The sequence below is a fragment of the Melopsittacus undulatus genome, chromosome 10, assembly GCF_012275295.1.
Source record: "Melopsittacus undulatus isolate bMelUnd1 chromosome 10, bMelUnd1.mat.Z, whole genome shotgun sequence".
Lineage (NCBI taxonomy): Eukaryota > Metazoa > Chordata > Aves > Psittaciformes > Psittaculidae > Melopsittacus > Melopsittacus undulatus.
In genome coordinates, this window is record NC_047536.1 from 33,704,119 (window position 1) to 33,722,835 (window position 18,717).

Sequence of the window (18,717 nt, forward strand, 5' to 3'; positions counted from 1 at the left end):
AGAGAAGCTGTGGCTGCCCCATCCCTGGCAGTGCTCAAGGCCAGGCTGGATGGGGACTTCCCGGCTCGGTTCCCATAGGAAGGCAGCAGGGATGCTGGGCACGTCGGTTCGGACACGCACGTAATTGCTCACAAAGGCTTGAAAGTGAAAAATAAGCACTTAGATGGGAGCGTGAGGATGAGCTCCATCCATCCCAATGAGCTGGATCCATCCTGAAGCCAAGCAAGGAGCCGTGGCCATGGATGCTGTGAGCCCCTCAATCACACAAAGCTGCCTCTGTGTCCCCAAGGAGAATGGATGCAGCTTCTCCCGGGACAACGGGAAAACAAACCCCAAGGATTCCCCCAAGGTTGGAAGTTCATGGGTTTCAATACCACAGAGCACAACAGGAATGTACCCACAGGGCAGGATCAATGTCAGGGCTCCTTCCCAACCACCATTTGCCTGCCTGCAAACCTCATAGAATCATGGAATGGTTTGGGATGGAAGGGACCTTAAAGCTCCTCCAGCTCCAACCCCTGGCACAGGCAGGGACCTCTTCCACTGGAGCAGATGGACACACATCCCTGTGTCCAACCTGGCCTTGAGCACTGCGAGGGATGACACCCAAAGCATTGCAAGCTCTGAGCAGGGGCAGGGTAAGGAGTGAAGAAGGTGAAGGCAAAGGTGAATGTAATGATGGTGAATGTGAAGGTAGGTGAAGGTGATGAGGAGGGGTGACGACAATGATGATGATGGTGAACGCAGATAAAGGCAGTAATGGAAGTGAAGGCGATGCTGAATCTGGAGGTGTATGTGATGGTGATGACGAAGGTGAAGGCCTGCTCAGCATCCCTCAAACACCAGTGTTCCCAGTTGTTCCCCAGTTCTGCTATTCCCCATCACTTCCTCTCTCCCCAACTGTTCTGTGTTCCCATCCAAGGCTCCTTCCTAAAAACCAGTGTCACCTTTCCCATCCCATTCCCCAGACCTGGGCTGCTTAAACAAGGGGTGACCACTGCAACCACCTCATCTCTATAGCACCAGGGTGACAACCCTTTAGGGTGACACCAACTAATCCATCCCTCTGCTCCCTACCAGTACCAGCTCTCCCTGCATCCCTAACCTGCCACAGAACCGGGATCATGGGATGCAGGGGCAGTTTCCAGCCTGGCATTCCCTAATCCCTGCTTTTGCAGCCTGTGTGAGTAACCCATCCACAGATCCGGCTGCAGCGTGTCGTGGCAATCAGAGCACAGCGAATCGATTCAAGCCTGCCTGTACCTTGCCATGTAAATAGTAAATGGGATTCTGTAAGCAGCTGAATACAGCTGAAGAGCCCTGAAATTGGGCTTGGAGGAACCCAAGGACTTGAGGCTGCTGAGATGTGAAGGGTCCTGGCACGGTCCTTAAGCTGCTCGTGCTGGTTGGATGCTGGAAAGCTCTGCTTGGATGATGGGATTCGGTTGTGCCCATTAGGATCATGGTGCTGGGGTGGTTGAAGGTGTTCCCTATGAGGGTGCTGAGGCGCTGGCACAGGGTGCCCAGAGAAGCTGTGGCTGCCCCATCCCTGGCAGTGCTCAAGGCCAGGTTGGACACAGGGGCTTGGAGCAGCTGCTCCAGTGGAAGGATTGGAGCTGGAGGAGCTTTAAGCTCCCTTCCATCCCTAACCAGGCTGGGATGCTCTGGTTCTATCCCTGAAGAGGACAGCAAGATCCAGCCTGCTGGAGGTTCAGTTACCTAATGGAGAGCAGATGGAGATGGATGATTTTGCACCCCCAAAATTGCTCCATTTATAAAAATTCCCCAAACTAATGGTAATTTCATAAAGTTTCAGAGGCAAAAAGCCTGAGAGCAGCATCCAACCACCCTCCTCTGCCAGCAGCCCTTGGGGCTGACCCATGCCTCACCTGCCCAACATGAGCTGCATCACTATGATGCTCAGCATCTCTGCATGGGTGTGCTGGGATGCAGCAGGACCAGCTCATAAAACACCCAGGAGCACAAAGCAGCTTCTTCCAACCTATATTACTGTATCTATATGAAAGATCTATATTATATATTGCTTTTACTTCTTTTCTTCTTGCTGTGGATTGATCCCGAGGCTGGGAAGCACAAATCCCACTGTCTCGCAGTGCCCTTGGCATCGAGCACGTTCTCTCCTTGGATTAAGTGGCAAATTCACATTTAATTTCAGGAAACACTATGGAAAATCCCCACCTCTGCATAGGGAACAAGGAGGTGATCGGGGATGTGCTCTTAAATAATTACAGCCTGCCTGGAATAACAGTGATGTGCCCAAATCCTATTAGGTATATAGCAATAGAAACCTCCCCTTGAAGGAGCTGCTATAGTATCAGGCTCTGTTCTGTGTCCCAGAGGGAGCAAAGCCTCCGATGTCCTCTACCAGTAAATCCTTGTCCTTGGGATGGTGCAGACGTCCCCCATGGGCAGGGATAGCATCAGAGGGATGTGAGCTGCTCTTCAGTGCAAATCGAAGCATTCCCATCCGGAATGATGAGGTTTGGTGCTTTATTATCCATGTGAAAATCAATTGTTCTTAGGGAGGGATTCCCTAACACTGCCTATGCCCATACCCAATGGAGCTGAGGAGCATCCATCACCTGCACCAGGCAGGAGCTTCAGGCTCTGGTTTGGATTCTGCCTCTTTCCAAGCACTTTAACAAACCCTATGCACAAAAATCATGGAGAATTGGGAAATTCCACTGGGAAAACCCCTGCACGTGTGGTCCCCAACCTATGGGGCTCCCCAACACCCGGATGCATCCGTATCCCAGTGATAGGACTTCAGCATCATCCCAATGGGATGGGGCATCCCAAGCCCACCGATATCCACCTGCCTGGCCGTGGGTGGATGGAGCAGCTCCCCCTTTTCCTGCTGACGAGTGGATTCCATTAACGTGCAGACAAGCAAAGCAAGGCAGGAATTAGGCACTTGTCTCCTTAGACAAATAACTTCCGTCTGCAGGCTGAGAGGGAGGAGAGAGGCTCTTTAATTGCAGCCTTTCTTCCCTGACAAACCCCAAATGTGCTGAATCATCCCATCCTTGCACCCTCCCCACAGGCTCTGTGGGGCCCACGGTGACTTTGGTGCTCTCCCTTCCCAAGCCCATATAATACAGAGGGGAAAACAGGAGGTTCGGGGCTTGCTGGAGCCGATGTCCCCATTGCATCCCCCTCCCACCCCAGCAGTGTATGGGGAAAGGAGCCCCTGAGGATGCTTTGAGCTTCCTGAGCTGTGTTCTGGGTTTAGGGCTTTTCCTCCCTGTTTTACTCCTATTTAACCCCCAAATAAGACACCCAAAGACAGACCAAACCCAAGGATGCAGTTGCACCATCAGGGTGCGAGGTTGGCAATGGACTATGAGGGGTCCCGATGAGGGGGAAGCAAATTCCTTCCCTCAGACACCTGAAACCCTTCCTGGAGCAGCTCAGTTACTACTGGAGCAGCTCAGTTACTACTGGAGGACCCTGGGGAAGCCAAGGCTGAGAACAGTGCAGCTCTTTGCAATAACAGCTTGGTGCCATCCGCACACAGCTTTCAAGCAGCATCAGCCTTTTCCTGCCAAGGCCCATCTTTTACCATATTCCTCTTGGAAGATTCCTGCTCCAGCTCGAAAGCTCTGTATGGAGACAGAGACTGGGGAACAATGGGGACTTTCAGGGATGGAAAATAGCTTCTTTCTTTATCTGATGGCTGCAATGAGCACTATTGCCCTGACCGCTCTCTTGCCTGTGCTGCTCAGGCAGGGATGAGCATCCCTCCTTCATCCACACTGCTGGAATCCAGCTGGGAGCTGCAGGACAGGGGGAGAAAGGGAATTGCAGAGGGGGGAACAGCCATGGGTTGGTTTCTGCTCTGTGCCCACTGCAAACATGAGCAAAACCATGGGGACAATGCCCACTGCACCCTGATGTCCCCAGGACATGTACCTCTGCCTGGAGAGGGATGTGGGGGATCCCAGTGGCCTATGGGCAGGGATACAGGTGGATGATGCTGCAGCCATTGGGCTGGATCCATGGGGATGATGCCCGGTGGTCCCCAGGATGGATCCATGGGGACTGATGCCCAGTGGTCCCTGGGATGGGTCCATGGGGATGATGCCCAGTGGTCCCCGGGATGGGTCCATGGGGATGATGTCTGATGGTCCCTGGTATGGATCCATAGGGATGATGCCCTGTGTCCCTGGTATGGATCCATAGGGATGATGCCCTGTGTCCCTGGTATGGATCCATAGGGATGATGCCATGTGGTCCCTGGTATGGATCCATGGTGATGATGCCCAGTGTTCCCAGCATGGATCCATGGTGATGCTGCCCAGTATCCCCAGTATGTATCCATAGAGATGCTGCCCGGTGTTCCCAGTATGGATCCATAGGGATGCTGCCCGGTGTCCCCGGTATGGATCCATAGGGATGCTGCCCCGGTGTCCCCGGTATGGATCCATAGGGATGCTGCCCAGTGTCCCCAGTATGTATCCCTAGGGATGCTGCCGGTACATCCCTGTCCGTCAGCACTGTGCGCGCTGGCTCCGCGGCGGGCGGAGCGCCCGGGGCTTGCGGAGCTCGCACCGCCCCCGGCGCAGGGACCGGGGCGGAGCGGGGCGGGCCGGGAGCTCCCGGTGCCGGCGGCGGCGCTGGGGGGAGCGGGGCTCGGTCCCCGCCCGAGCGCGGCCCCCGGTGAGCGGAGGATGAGCTGCGGCCGCCCCAAGGACATGGAAGGTACCGGGCCTGGGGGGGGGGGGGCGGTAGGACCCGGGGGTGCTCCTGCATCCCTCGGTGCTCTCCCATCCATCCTCGGGGTCTGCGCATCCTCATCCCCCTTTGCTGCCATCGGTATCCCGAGGAGGGTCTGCTCCCGTTCCCTGCCCTCGGTATTATGGGGTACCGGTGAAAGGGAATGGGGAATGTGGCTGGAGCAATGGGATGCAGGTGTGAGGACAGGGCAGGTCTTGGGGTGCTGGAGTGTGGCAGGACCCCAGGGAGAGGGTGTCAAGGTGGAATGGGGTTTGCTGCAGATAGAGGGGTCCATGGGGATGATGCCCGGTGTTCCCGGTATGGATCCATAGGGATGATGCCCGGTGGTCCCCGGTATGGAGCCTGTGGGCTCCTTGCCCTGCCCAGAGCCACCCTGGGGTCCTGCCTGCTGTCCTCACCCACTGGGTGCCCACCCCTAGAGGCATCCCTGCCCATGGGTGCTCAGGGACCGTACCCACTGCGGGGCTCAGGGGCACAGACACCCCAAAGCCACGCACAGTGCTCCCATAGGCTGCGCCCCAGGGCCCCTCCGTGCCGGCAGCAGCACCCATGCACCCTCGGTGTGCACCCAGGGCACGGTGCTGCATGGGGAGGATGGAGAAGGGCTTTTGTTCCCTTCCTCCTGCCTCCTTGGGAGGCATCAGCCTTGGTGAGCAGCCTGAGCTCCATCCCTGCGCTGGTTCCTGCCTCACCTCCACAAGGGAAGTGCTGGGGCAATGCTCATCACAGGCAGGACCGGAGCCAAGTGCCCCTGGAGAGGTTTGGGGGTGACAGTCACCTCTGAACACTGTTCTGGGGGCAGCAGGTGCTAGGGAATGGCTCAGGGAAGGATCTGGTCCATGAGGACATCCTATGGGTATGGCTTTGAGGGTTTAGATGCATTGGGGGGTCCCAGAGAGCATCACTGTGTCCCTGGGGCTCTGCCCCACACCAGGGTGAAGCCTCATGGAAGGGACAAGGGGAGCAGGACAATGGCAATGCCCCCGGGCTCGTGGCTCATGCGAATGCTGCTAACAGAGGGATGAATCCCTCACAAAGCTGCTCCATGAGCAGAGAGGATTCCCTGTCCTTGGAATCCCGAGAGCTCTGCCCTCATCCACCCTTCACCTGCCTGGGGAACAGGAGAGGAGCTACCAGCTTCCTGGGAATCCTGCCCCAGTGCCCCATTGGATGCTCAGTGTCCCCTTCCCTCCCAGCCACTGGGAGCCCAGCAAACTGACAAAGGGATTTGTTCCCTATGAAGCTCATTCCCAGCTTCTCCCAGTGTCCGGTGTTAATCCCAGGAAGCTGAGCTGATCCCAGGAAACCCAGCTGCCCCCATGGCAGCTGCTGCAGGCACATCCCTAGTGGGAAGGCAGGTTTATGGGATACCCGTGAGTGCGATGGTGTCAAAGACACAGGGGCATCCCCATAGCCCTGTTGGGAAGCAGCGGCAGAGCAGGCTCTGCGTTCCCCTTCCCATGCCCCCTGCCTGCTCCTGCCACCACTTCCCACAGGTCACCAGTGAGCAGGAATGACAGCTCAAATCCTGTTTGCTGGTCGGGATCAGCCCCTGCCTGCTTTGGGATTGACCCAGGGATGCTTTAGCTGGTCCATGCTGCCGTGTCCTGCCCTGAGGTCTCCATCCCCAGCACGTTCCCATCCCTCTCCATCAGTGCCTGCTGCTGCTCCAAGCGTCTCCAGCGCTCACGTTCCATCAGCCATAAAAGTGTCTGGAGAGGGAAAGGGAACGGCGGAGAGAAAATGAGCCAGGAGCAATTCCCGAGCCTGGGATCAGCCTTTGGGGTGTTCATGGCATGGGGCTGATGGACAAGGTGCAGGGGCCATGGGCCATGGACAGACAAGGGCACAGTGGCTGTTTGGGAGCAGAGCCGAGTGAGCCCATCCCTGCTCCAGCATGGCCTGAAGGCTCCTGCAGCCCCATTTCAAGGTTCAGCACAGGGTTTCCTATGGGCATCCCCCTTTTCTACACAGACCCCATATGTGGCCATAACCACGATGTCTTTGCTGGGTGCAGGAGCAGACCATGCTGAGCCCCAAACCCCCTGCCTGGAAGGATGCTCATCACCACACTTCCTCCTGCATCCCAATCCACCGGTGACCCCAGTGCTGCCACAATTGAGCTTGTCACTGCTGTGCTCAGCCCTGGGGTGCTTTGATGCCTGGCGGTTCAGCATCCCCTGCAGCATCCCCCAAGCTTCCCATCCATCCCAGTGCCAGCTGGCCCTGCCATGGGATTAGACGGGAGCATGTGGGGAAAACACGGAGCATCCCTCGGCTCAAACGCCCACAGGGATGCAGGGAGGGGGGTTCCATTCATCCGGCCCCGGATCCCCGGCGAGCACAGAGCTGCTGCTTATGGGCTATAGGAGGGAGGCAGTCAGGTGAGGACGAGGTACGAGGGGAGGCAGGGATGGAGCCGCGCTGGTGACAGCCGGAGCCGAGCGCTGGTGCATCCTCCTCCCTCCGAGATGCAGCAGGGCCGACCCTCGCTGTGCTGCATCTCCTCCATCCGCAGCTCGCAGGGACCACCCGAGCCAGGTGAGGGGGGCTATGGGGGCTATGGGGCGTGTGGGGCCGGGGGGAGATGCTCCATGTGCAGCCTTGTCCGGGTAGGGAGCAGCAGAGGGGATGGAGGGTGGTTGGGTGCTTGTGGTGTTGCTGTGGATGCTCCTGTGCAGGGCATGGGAAGGAGAGGAGAGCACGGGTTGGAGACCAGCACTGTGTCCCTGTGTAGGGTTCCTCTGTCCCCATCCTTCTCTTGCTCCCTCATGCACCCCTTTACTCTCATCCATGTCGAGTGCTGCGGGGCAATGGGGAAGTTGGGACCCAAGGGCTGGGATTGGAGGAGCAGGAGGCTCTAAAGGAGATGCCAGGGAGCTGCTGGAGGCATTGGGCTTCAGGGCAGCAGCTGCCCATTCCCGATGGGAACGATGCTACCGGTGCTCTGGGTCCTACCTTTCTTCTCAGCTTGTTTTCCACTTCACTTTTCCTTCTTTCCCATCTATCCTCCCTCCGTCTCCCTCTCCCCAAGCTGTGCTTACCGGAGCACTGTAGATGCCCATGTCCTGCTGCTGATGGCAGATGCTTATAGCCCTCTATGGACAGAGGTGCTGATGGTGACCAGAGCCCCTTCCCTGCTGCTCCCTAACTTGAGCCCTTCTGCAGTGAGCTCCAGGACACCTGAAGGACAGGGCTCTGGCACCAGCCCCTCCGGACCTGCTGGGTCCGTATCCTATCCCAGTGCCCAGCTCAGGGGTATCCCAGCACAGCTGCAATGGGATGGGTGCTTGGGGTGCTGGGGGCATCTCCAGCATCCTTGGTTTGGAGGCAGCACAACCCACTGAGGTCCAGGGTGTCTGGGGGTGCAGGCAGCCATTGGAGACATCCCCATCAGGAGACAGGCACAGAGGCAGCCCCTGCTCGGTGTTGGGCCTCTCCATGGGTCTCCCTTCAGCGTGGTTCCCATAATATCCCTCCCCCAGGCATGGATCAGGTCCCCTGCCTCAGTTTCCCCATGGCAGCGCTTGTCATTGGTTGTGTATAGGAAGCGGTGTGGTGTGATGTGGTCTGGAGAGCCCAGGACCCATGGACACATTGGGAACTGTTTCCTGCTCCGGTTTGACTTCTTTTGGGCAGTTGATCTCTGTTGCATGCAGGGATGCTTAAGAGTGCTCTGAAACCTCTTCCCTCAGTGATGACAATGATGTGGAGCAGGTTTTCTATATCCCATCTGCTCTCCCAGGGTGGGTTATCCCTGGAGGTGGATCTCCTTTGGGTGCTGCTCTGCTTTCAGTGATGCTTTGTGACTTGCCTGTGGTGGGAGCAGGTGGGATGGGGATGCTCTGGGCTTTGCTCCTGTGGATCAGCTACCAAAGGAAAGCTTTGCTCCTTCATTGCATCCCAAACATCCCCTGCTTATCAGAACACGAGGAGTGAGGGATAAAAGCCATTTGTTGTGGGTAAATGGGACTTTGTGGGTTGTCATTGATGGGCTGGTGCATGTCTGCCCATCACTGGGGTGCACAGATTTGTGCCTGTGGGCAGCAGCCATCCCTAAGCACCCATGGTCTGTGCTGAGGGGGACCAACCTGCATCCCCTTCTCCATCACCCGGGGTTTACCTGCTCCCCATCCCTCAGTGGCAGCACTTCAATGTCACCTTGGTCCATGGAAAGCTGCTCTTCCAAGTGCCCCATCCCGTGTCTCTCACAGCAGAACAGGGGGTTATAGACATGCAGGAGACGATAACTGTGGGTGTCACAACAAGCATCTCTCCAAGGGCTTTGTGTGGGCAAACATCTCATCGGCGTCTGCCGGTTCCCAGCTCCAGCTGGTGGGGCTGTGGGATAATGGGATCCCTTCCCGGCAGTGGGAAGGGAAGGTGGGATAGGGCAGACCTTGGGATGGCCACAGCTCATCGGCTCCCATGGGCAGGAAGAGGTGGGTTTGGGTACCCGAGGCCACGGTGATGGGCACCGTCCCCACCTCTCACCCTCCTCATCCCTCCGCAGCCACCACCGCTCACTTCAGCTTCTGCCGCAGCCTCCTGGAGCACACGGTGTCAGCCGAGAACCTGAGCTACCGGCTGCAGAGGGCAGCAGGCAGCAGCCTCACCTGGCACGATGGCCGGAGCCAGCGGCCCGACGGCGGCCGCACCGTCAAGCTGCTGCGGCAGCCGGGCACCGAGGGCTCGCAGGTACCACGGGCCCCTCTGCATCCCTATGGACCCCCCAGACCTTGCCCTATGGATGCCAATGGGAGCGCAGCTGCTCGTGTCCCCATCACATCAGTTCCCTGTTGGAGCATCTTCCCTTTCCCCATGGGATCAGGACTGTAGGTCCCATATTGTTGGAAGTGCTCATGATTTTTGGGTGTTTAATGATAGGAATATATATAAATATGGTTTAATTATTAACACACTACCAGGGATGGGGCAGCCACAGCTTCTCTGGGCAGTCGGTGCCAGTGCCTCAGCACCCTCATTGTAAAGGACTTCTCCCTAACTCCCTTCTGACAGGTTCAAGCCATTCCCCTTGTCCCATCCCTACATCCCTTGTCCCAAGCCCCTCTCCAGGTTTCCTGCAGCCCCTTTAGGCACTGGAGCTGCTCTCAGGTCTCCCCTTCAGGACCCTTATCTTGTCCAGGCTGCCCCAGCCCAGCTCTCAGCCTGGCTCCAGAGCAGAGCTGCTCCAGCCCTCACAGCATCCCTGTGTCCATCAAGGCTCTCTCCCTCATCTGCCTCTATGTGCCTCCCAGAGGGATCTGGTGGGGAGAAAAAGGCTTCAATGTCCCATTAGCAAGGAAGGACACCCAAGAGAAGGGAGGTGATTGAGCTGCTCCCTGTGATAGCTCCCACAGTGCAGCCACCTCCTGCCTCTATACAGGAGCATCCCCCAGGCCCTCCCTCTGCTCTCGACTCCAGGGCTCCATATTCACAGCTATGAGTTCATCAGAGTGACAACGCAGCTCAGCCGGCTGGAAACGGAGCTGGGATGCACTGGGAAGCACTGGTGCTGGCTCCGGACCCACTGCAGGGGAGGAGGATGTGCCCCGAGCCGGCAGCACAGGGCTTAGGGATGCTGTCAGCAGGGATGCTCAGGGATGGGCACCCAGCATAGGGCTGTGTCTGATGGGTGAAGCACCTGCAGACGTGAGCAAGGGGAACTGCAGGTTGTTTGTCCCCTTTTCCCTGTGTCCCGGAGGGTTAGCTGGATAATAGCTGTGGGAAGCCCACGGGAAGCCCATGGGAAGCCTATGGGAAGCCCATGGAAGCTCATGGGAACCTGGCTGTTGCATCCCCCATCCCTGCCGCTTCTCATCATTGCTCCTTAGTGAATCCAGATCCAATCATCTCCTCCTCCCCTCGGCTTGCTCAGCCGAGTGTGAAGGAGCTGGCAGCTCCTGGGATGCGTTTGGAGGGGATGGGATTTCCTGGCTTCCCAACCAAGGTGAAGGTTTACTTGGGAAAACAAACCATGTGTGTTGTCTATCACATCTCCCATCTGCTCTGGGGATGGAATCTGTGGTTGTGATTCCCGTTTTGCCTTCATCCCATTCACTCCAATGATCCCAGGCGAGTTCTCCTTGAGGAAAAATCCCTTTCCAAGCCCACATCCTCCTCTGGGCACAGGCAGCAGCCCCTGCCATGCTGGCCAGGCCCCATGGGGTGATCCCTACATGGGAGCTAGGGGGATATCCCAGACCCCACTGCCTCCTCTCCGGCATCTGTCAGGGATGTGCCATTAGTCTCAATAACCATGGGATGTCTGGAGTCCCTGTTACACTAATTATCACTGCTCCTCCATTAGACACACTTCATTAGCCACCATCACACACGGAGGTGGCTGTTGCCATCCTGTGGTCCAAGCACTATCCACCTTTCCCATGCTGGTGCATCCCTGTTCTCTGGTTGAGGGAATGGAGCTATGGAGCAGCTCAAAGGGACACCAGCTCAGAGGTGGCTTTAGATGCCCATGGGGCTGCAGGACCTCACTGATGGGGAGGAAGGGATCATCCCTCCTGCTCCAGGGCTCCAGCTGGCTGCTTCCATGGGGGTCTAATGGGATGGCTTTGCACTGGTACACACTGCCCCCCAAGGAACTCACTGGGTTCACCCCTCCTGAGAGCTGCCAGCAAGGGGGAGACCTTGGGGACCCCAGAATGGCTCCTATATGGGCTCTATATAGGGCAGGACCCCCACTTTGCCCTCCCATTCCCACTGCCCCACCTCCCACACCAGTTCTGATGCTGCTGTTCCCTGGTGATCTCCCAGCTGAGGTTATCCCCCTTTTAGGGTTGAATCCCATTGATCCTCTCCCCTCCTGCTCCCACAGGGCCGTGCCTGTGACCACTATGGCATCTACCACACCAGCCCCACACTGGGCAGCCTGGCCAAGCCAGTGGTGCTGTGGACCCAGCAGGATGTGTGCAAATGGCTGAAGAAGCACTGCCCACACAACTATCTCATCTATGTGGAGGCCTTCTCCCATCACGCCATCACAGGTATGGTCCAGACCACAATTAACAGCCAGTACTAATCACTGTTAGCACATGGGGAATAGCTGGTGGGAGGTTTGTGGTGCAGGAGATGGATATAACCTTGTTTCTGTCCCTTATCCCTATGGAGATGCAGCCATGAGAGAGCTGTCCTATGGTACCAGGCATGGGGACACCCGTATTTAAATTGCTCAAGGGAGATCCTGGTTTCTGAGATGGGGAAGGATCTTCTCTTATATTTAGGAATAAGAACACCTTTATAGTCCTTTATCTACTGAAGGCTTTTAGTGGAAGAGGAAAGATCCCAGCCCTGCTAAATCCAAGTTGCAAATGGCTTTATCCAGGTCTGAATCCAGCTCCCAGCCTATTCCTTGGAGGAGGTTTACCTCTAGGACCTGCTCCCTCCCCTTTCCCCCTCATGTACATTGTCTTTGGCTTCTATACGAGCATCCTCCTGGTACATGTGTGTGACCGAGCAGAGCTCTGCAGGGCCAGGAGGATGCAGCAGGGAAGGGAGCACCGGAGCTGCCCGGGAGGGATGCGGAGCCCTAATGGGAATGCTCCTGCAGGCCTCGCATGGGGAACAAAGGCAGCATTAGCAAATGGAGGCTGAGAACCAAGGACAAAAGCCCTGATAGCCCCTGGACAGGAGGAGAGTGGCCAGGATGTGGTGACAACACTAATGCATTCCGATGGGTACCCCCATTCCCTCAGGACACCCGCTTGGGAAAGCATCTCCTGATGCAGGAGATGGAGAGGAGAAATGGTACCCACTGCCCCCCAAGGACCTCACTGGGTTCATCCCTCCTGAGAGCTGCCAGCAAGGGGGAGACCCTGGGGACCCCAAATGGCTCCTGTGGGCTCCATATAGGGCAGGACCCCCACTTTCCACAAGCTCCTGCCTGCGGGGATGGGTGATGTGGTTGCAGGAGCATTGGCTTGTCCCGGGGCTGAGCACCTTGAGCTCTGCATCCCGGATGCTGATTCAGGATCACTTCCCTTTCCATGCCCCTTATTCCCCCATGGAGACTGGTTCCCATTGCCACCACTGGTGTGTGGTGCTGAGCAGTGCCTTTGGCAGGTCGGGCACTGCTGAGGCTCAATGGGGAGAAGCTGCAGCGCATGGGCATCACTCCCGAGGCTCAGCGCCAGGAGGTCCTGCAGCAGGTCCTGCAGCTCCAGGTGCGAGAGGAGGTGAGGAACCTGCAGCTGCTCAGCCAAGGTAGGGGCAATGGGGGGACAAGAGGCTGCAAAGCCCAATGCTGGGTGGTTGTGCCCATCCTGATGCCATTGGGACAAGTGGAGGGGCAGAGGCACCAACCTGCATGGCATCGGTGCGGATGTGGCACATGGTGCTGGGCTGGGGGACATGGGTTTGGGGAGCTTGGGTGACTTGTGGTGCACAGGTTGTGATGCGCAGGGATGGGCTATGGTGCATGGGGACAGGCTGTGATGCACAGGTTGTGGTGCACAGGTTGTGGTGCACAGGAATGGGCTATGGTGCATGGGAACAGTATGGGATGCACAGATTGTGGTGCACAGGGAAGGGTTGTGGTGTATAGAATGAGGTGCACAGAGATGGGTATAGTGCATGGGGACAGGTTGTGGTGCACAGGGATGGGCTATGGTGCATGGGGACAGTATGGGATGCACAGGTTGTGGTGCACAGGGATGCACAGGGACAGGCTGTGGTGCACAGGGAAGGGTTGTGGTGTATAGGATGCAGGGCACAGAGATGGGTATAGTGCATGGGGACAGGCTGTGGTGCACAGGTTGTGGTGCCCGGCGCTGAACTGTGGGCCATGGAGCAGGTTGTGACAGCACAGGGCATGGTGCACTGGTTGTGGTGCACAGTGATGGGCTACAGTGCATGGGGACAGTCTATGGTGCACTGTGATGAGCTGTGATGCACAGGTTGTGGTGCACAGGGCCAGGGTACCATGCACAGTTTATAATGCCCTGGAACGGGCTGTGATGCACAACCCAAACCCACCAGTGATGCTGTGCATCAAGTACCAAGGGTTGGGACCCTCGATGGCTGGCAGTGAATGGATGCACTGGACCATCCCATCCCACAGGCTGCTTATCCCTTCCTCTCCCCCCTTGTTCCAGCTGCTTTTGGCAATGTCTCGTAGCTGCTCCGTCTGTTTGGCAGATTGCACCAACACTGTGACCATGGGATGGGCTGTGCAGCGCCGGCACCAGACCTGAGCCATGTGCCTGGAATACCGAGAGGCAGCTTCCCACCCGCTCCGGACCTTCTCCTCCTTCTCCTGTCTCTTTCTGCTGTACAAACACAGCCGGATGCAGCCATGGATGGTTTCCTCTTGGAAGCAGAATCAGCCAAACTGCCATTGGGATGAACTCGTGCCCACCTGAGGCTGATGGACCACATGGAAAGAGATGGGAATAAGGAGATGATGACAGGCAGGGCTCAGCATCATGGACAACCCAGGTGTGGATGCTCCCGGAGTGGCTCAGAGCCATACACAGGACTGTGAAGCATTATGCACATATCCCAGCATCCTGCAGCTCGTGTCCATACCTCGGAGCTTATGTAGGGAGCTCCAGTTGTCTCTTCTGGGCTGCCTTCCAGTGGTAACTTGTCAGTAGCAGATGAGGTGACAGGAGCAGCCACCAGCACCCAGCTCCTCTTAGGGAGCTGGAAAGGGACCTGAGTCATCGGAGATGGAAAATCCAGGAGCAAAGGCAGGATGGATACCAGGAACTCATCCTTCATCCGGCCTCATGTGCGGGCAGATGGGGGGATACTGCAGGGATTGGGTGCTGTGGGGTGAGGTTGGGGATGCCAGGTCCCTCCAGGTCCCAGTGTCCAGTCGTGCTCCATCCCCCTGTGCTCACAACAGAGCTCTGCTCCTCTGGGCAGTTGCAATGCTCATCCCAACATCCAGGGGCTGATGATGGCACCATCCCAATGACCCACTTCATCATTAAGGTGAAGCAGTGATTGCTGGTACACCCCATTGCCACCCAAACCCCCTGTCTGGAGCCACAGGCTGCTCACAGGGGCAGGTAAGGAACAAGGATGTGTAACCCCGAGGGTTTGGGGTGGATGCTGTCACCTCCTCATGTTCCCCTTCCAGTGATGAGGGCAGAGCTGTGGGGCTTGGGGGGATCCCAAAAGAGCAGCATCCCAAAGCCGCTGGGCCATGGGAGCTGGCAGGGTACAGAGGCCGGTCACCATCCGCCTGCTCCCCTGCTGGGAATACAATAAATGACTGTTATTTTAACTTCTGCTCTCCTGCCTCTTCCCACCTCTGATCCTGGTCCCTCCAGCCCTTCCAGGGATGCTCAGATGTCTACAGCCCAAGAGCCCTCAGGAAAAGCATCTCCATAGGGCTAACAAGCTGTGCTAAGTGGGATGCAGGCAGTGGAGCCTGGGGCTGGTGCAGTGTTATCCCAGTGTCATCCCTGTCCCATCCCTGTCCCATTGCAGTGACACTGCTCCTCAGGTAAGGAGCTGGGAGATATCCATAGGGTGGGATCAAAGATGAGCTGAAAATGAGTTGTTTGCCCTAACTAGCAAAAACTGGGATTGCACCCAAAGGGTAGGATGCAGGATGCATGGAGCATCTTCAGGCTCTTGCAGCAATGGATGCTCAGGGTCCCCATGAGAGGAGCTGTACAAGGCCTGGATGATGGGAAGGTGTCAGAACCAAAATGCAGCTCTCAGACCCTTCCAGTTCGGATCACAGGTTCACCAATGGATGCTCAGACCCAAGGGGGTGGGTTTCCCTTCCTGCACAGGTTCATAGCTCACATCTGTGCCAGTAAAGGCTCCAGGTTCCCCAATCCCAATTTCCTGAGCTCAGGATAGAGGCATCTCCTGCTCGATGCCTTCAATTGAGTGACCTGGACCACAGCGGCTGCCCTCCACCCTCTGTGTGTGGGTCAGTTCATCCGGACCTCACCAGCAGGTAATTCCCATCCCAGCTTTGTTGTGGGGGGGTAAAGGGAAGCTGCTATCCCCAGCTCCATCTGCAGGGATCCAGCTTTGAGGCTTTGCTGTGTGCAGCCCCCAGGACCCAGAAATCAGCATTTCCTCCTCTGACCTTTTCAAAAATGCAGCAGAATTGGCTCATTTCAGCTCCCTAAACCCTCACAGGCAACAACGTGGGCAGAATGGGGTGAGTTTGAGGCAAAGGAAGGAGAACAACCAGGAGAAAGCCCCTTCTCTGCAGTATTGGGCAGGGGTGGTCCCAGCCACGGGCTCTGCATTGCCAGCCATGATAGGGCCACGCACCCATCCCAACCGGTGCTTGTTAACCCCTTATGTGGAGAGCAGGATGAAGCCACATCCATCCTGATGCAGCCCATAGGAAACTATTAAGCTTCAAGCCTGGATGGACCAGAGCTAAGTAAAACCCAAGCAAGGAGACCCATGGCCAAGAGCTGGGTTAGTCCCCAACCACGGGTTCGGGCTCAGCACCCATTGTGGGTGCTGGGGGGCAGCCGGAGCGGTGCTGGGGGTGCCGGGGGAAGGGAGCAGCATCCCCAAGGGCAGACGGTGGCTGCGGGTGAGGAGCATCGTTAGAGGGAGATGCTGAGCTTCGCTCCAGCTCCGGGGCTGGCTCTGATGGCAACGCTGCTGGGATGCAGGAGAGGGGCAAGGGATGCCCTGACCCCCTGCAAAAGCAGGTCCCTGCCTGGTCCTGCCCCCAAACCCGCTGTGGGTCCAGCATGTGCCGGGTTCACCCGTGTCCTGCTGTGTGTCCTCCCTCTGGCTCCTCATCTGCACGGGAGGAAGGCACAGAGGAAAGCACAATCCCGGCCTTCCAGTGCCTAAAGGGGTTACAGGAAACCTGGAGAGGGGCTTTGGATGCTGGAAAGCTCTGCTCAGATGATGGGATTCATTTGTGCCCATTAGAACGGCAGTACTGAGGTGGTTGAAGCTGTTCCCTGTGAGGGTGCTGAGGTGCTGGCACAGGGTGCCCAGAGAAGCTGTGGCTGCCCCATCCCTGGCAGTGCTCAAGGCCAGGTTGGACACAGGGCTTGGAGCAGCTGCTCCAGTGGAAGGGGTCCCTGCCCATTGGAACTGGATGAGCTTTAAGGTCCCTTCCAACCCAAACCAGGCTGTGGTTCTATGAACCCCATCAGTGCACTCGCCTGGAGCCCAAAGCACTGTCCCATTGCAGTGTCCCTCTCAGACCCACCTGGGCTTGCTGAGACCCCTCAGCACAGGGCTGGAGGAGCCAAGTGAAGTGATGCTCATGGGTCAGGCAGGAGGAGCCCATCCTGGCCCTCAGCCCCTGCCCTAGCAGGGTCTGTGCCAGCTGCATCTTCATCCCTGCGAGGATGCTGATGGTGACAGCTGAGCATCCTTCCAGGCTGGCTCTGGACCAGTGCCTGGTGCCTTCTCATAGGCTTGGCTTGTCCGAGGGGCACCCAGGGCTTTGCTTCGGTGGCTCTGGGCATGCAGCAAAATCCATGTGCACATTGGCACTGAAGAAGCATCATCCTCCCCTTGGGGTCCTTTGCAAGCACTTTGGTTGGGGGGTGCTGGAGGGAGATGGGTGCTCAGGGTCCCCTCTGGACCAAGGGACAGCTCGATCACTCCTCAGCTCTTCCCAAGTAAAACACCTTCTATTTATCTAGCCCTTATCTGGCAGTGGAATTCCAGGCACTGCCCCAAACCAAACAGCACCAGACAATGAAAGGCAGATGAATTGGGCACAGATTCATGCAATACTAAAACCAGACAACAATTAAACCCTGAACACCAACACACAGAAGTGACCCCATGCAGCAGGCAGGAGGATGCAGGCAGCAGCACCGGGGCAGATGATGGCAACTATCAAAGAGCATCCTCAGTTGTCTCCGATCAGCTTTGCTTGTGTTTTGCAGGATGATGCTTTGCTGGCATCAGAAAGGATGTTCATCATCTTCTGGTCTTATAAAGGGAAAACCCAGCAATGCCTTTGGAGGGTGAAGGCAGTTTGCAGAGCAAGGTTTTCAGGCAGGAAACTGAAGCACCAGCACAGTTGCACATAGCAAATGCATGTCTCATTTGTCCAAGTGATTACTGAGCCCTGCTTGATGATCCAGATCTGAAGCACTGCTGATTGTGCCTCTGACTCAGGAAACCATCCCTGTTCCCCTGCCATTGAAATTCATGCTGGGCTATGAGCACTGTGATTTCCTGGCTCTGTGGGGCTCAAGGACATGATTTGCTGAGCAGAAAGGGATGGCAGTGCCTGGATGGGCTGTGCTGAGCTGGAACCTGCTTGAATCTGAAGCATCAGTCCCAATCAGGACCTTGTCCTCCCATCAGGTTACAAACCACCCCAAATCACTGCGGTTTTGGTGCTCTCAGGCAGCTCAGGGTGAGTTTTATTTGCATTGGAGACCTGTGGGCACCTAAAATACCACAACAGGAATAAAGGAGAAATCCCAGTCACTGGTGGCTTGTGCCATGTGTAGGGCCTCATAAGCTCCAGAGAATCATAGAATAGCTTGGGATGGAAGCGGCTTTCAAAGGTTGTCTTATCCAACCCCCTGCATGAGTGCTGATATAAACCAGAGCATCCCAGCAGATGCTTGGGGATACAGCGAACCCGCTGCTCCTGGGATGCTCCAGCAGCTGCATCCCAGTGCTAGCAAACCTCCGTCTGCCTTATCCCAGAGTCCTGGTCCCCATTCCAGCTGCCTGGAGCTGCAGGATGAGCCTGGGGCCATGCAGAGTCCTGCAGCGATGTCAGCAGAAGCTTCCTCCCCAGCATGGCCTCACTGCATGCCCAGCACTAATCAATCTTGATTCATTGCTAATGAACTTGAGAGCAGTGTTGGGATGGATCAGGTGCCACTCAGGGTGAGATGGATAATGTAATTAAGGTTTCCTCAAAGGTCCCGTTTTTCTTACCTTGTTAATTAAGCTGATGTGGAGCCCTCCATGCAGAATGCATAATGAGAGCCTGCCAGAGATGGAGCTGGCTGTTAGTGT

At 56.8% G+C, this 18,717-nt stretch overlaps 1 protein-coding gene across 1 annotated transcript; it reads left to right on the forward strand.

The window, feature by feature from the left end:
* Nucleotides 1–4,691: 4,691 nt before the first annotated feature.
* Nucleotides 4,692–13,915, forward strand: SAMD10 (sterile alpha motif domain containing 10). Its single transcript, XM_034067130.1, has 6 exons — nt 4,692–4,722; nt 9,085–9,093; nt 9,272–9,456; nt 11,594–11,762; nt 12,838–12,978; nt 13,869–13,915. Exons 1-6 carry the CDS (start codon nt 4,692–4,694, stop codon nt 13,889–13,891), a joined length of 558 nt encoding a protein of 185 aa, XP_033923021.1. The 3' UTR covers nt 13,892–13,915.
* Nucleotides 13,916–18,717: the final 4,802 nt, after the last annotated feature.

Coding starts and splice junctions, on each gene's coding strand:
- SAMD10 (XM_034067130.1), top strand. CDS start 4,692: ATGAGCTGCGGCCGCCCCAAGGACATGGAAG. Junction 9,457..11,593: donor CGGGCACCGAGGGCTCGCAG/GTACCACGGGCC, acceptor CTGCTCCCACAG/GGCCGTGCCTGTGACCACTA. Junction 11,763..12,837: donor CTCCCATCACGCCATCACAG/GTATGGTCCAGA, acceptor TGCCTTTGGCAG/GTCGGGCACTGCTGAGGCTC.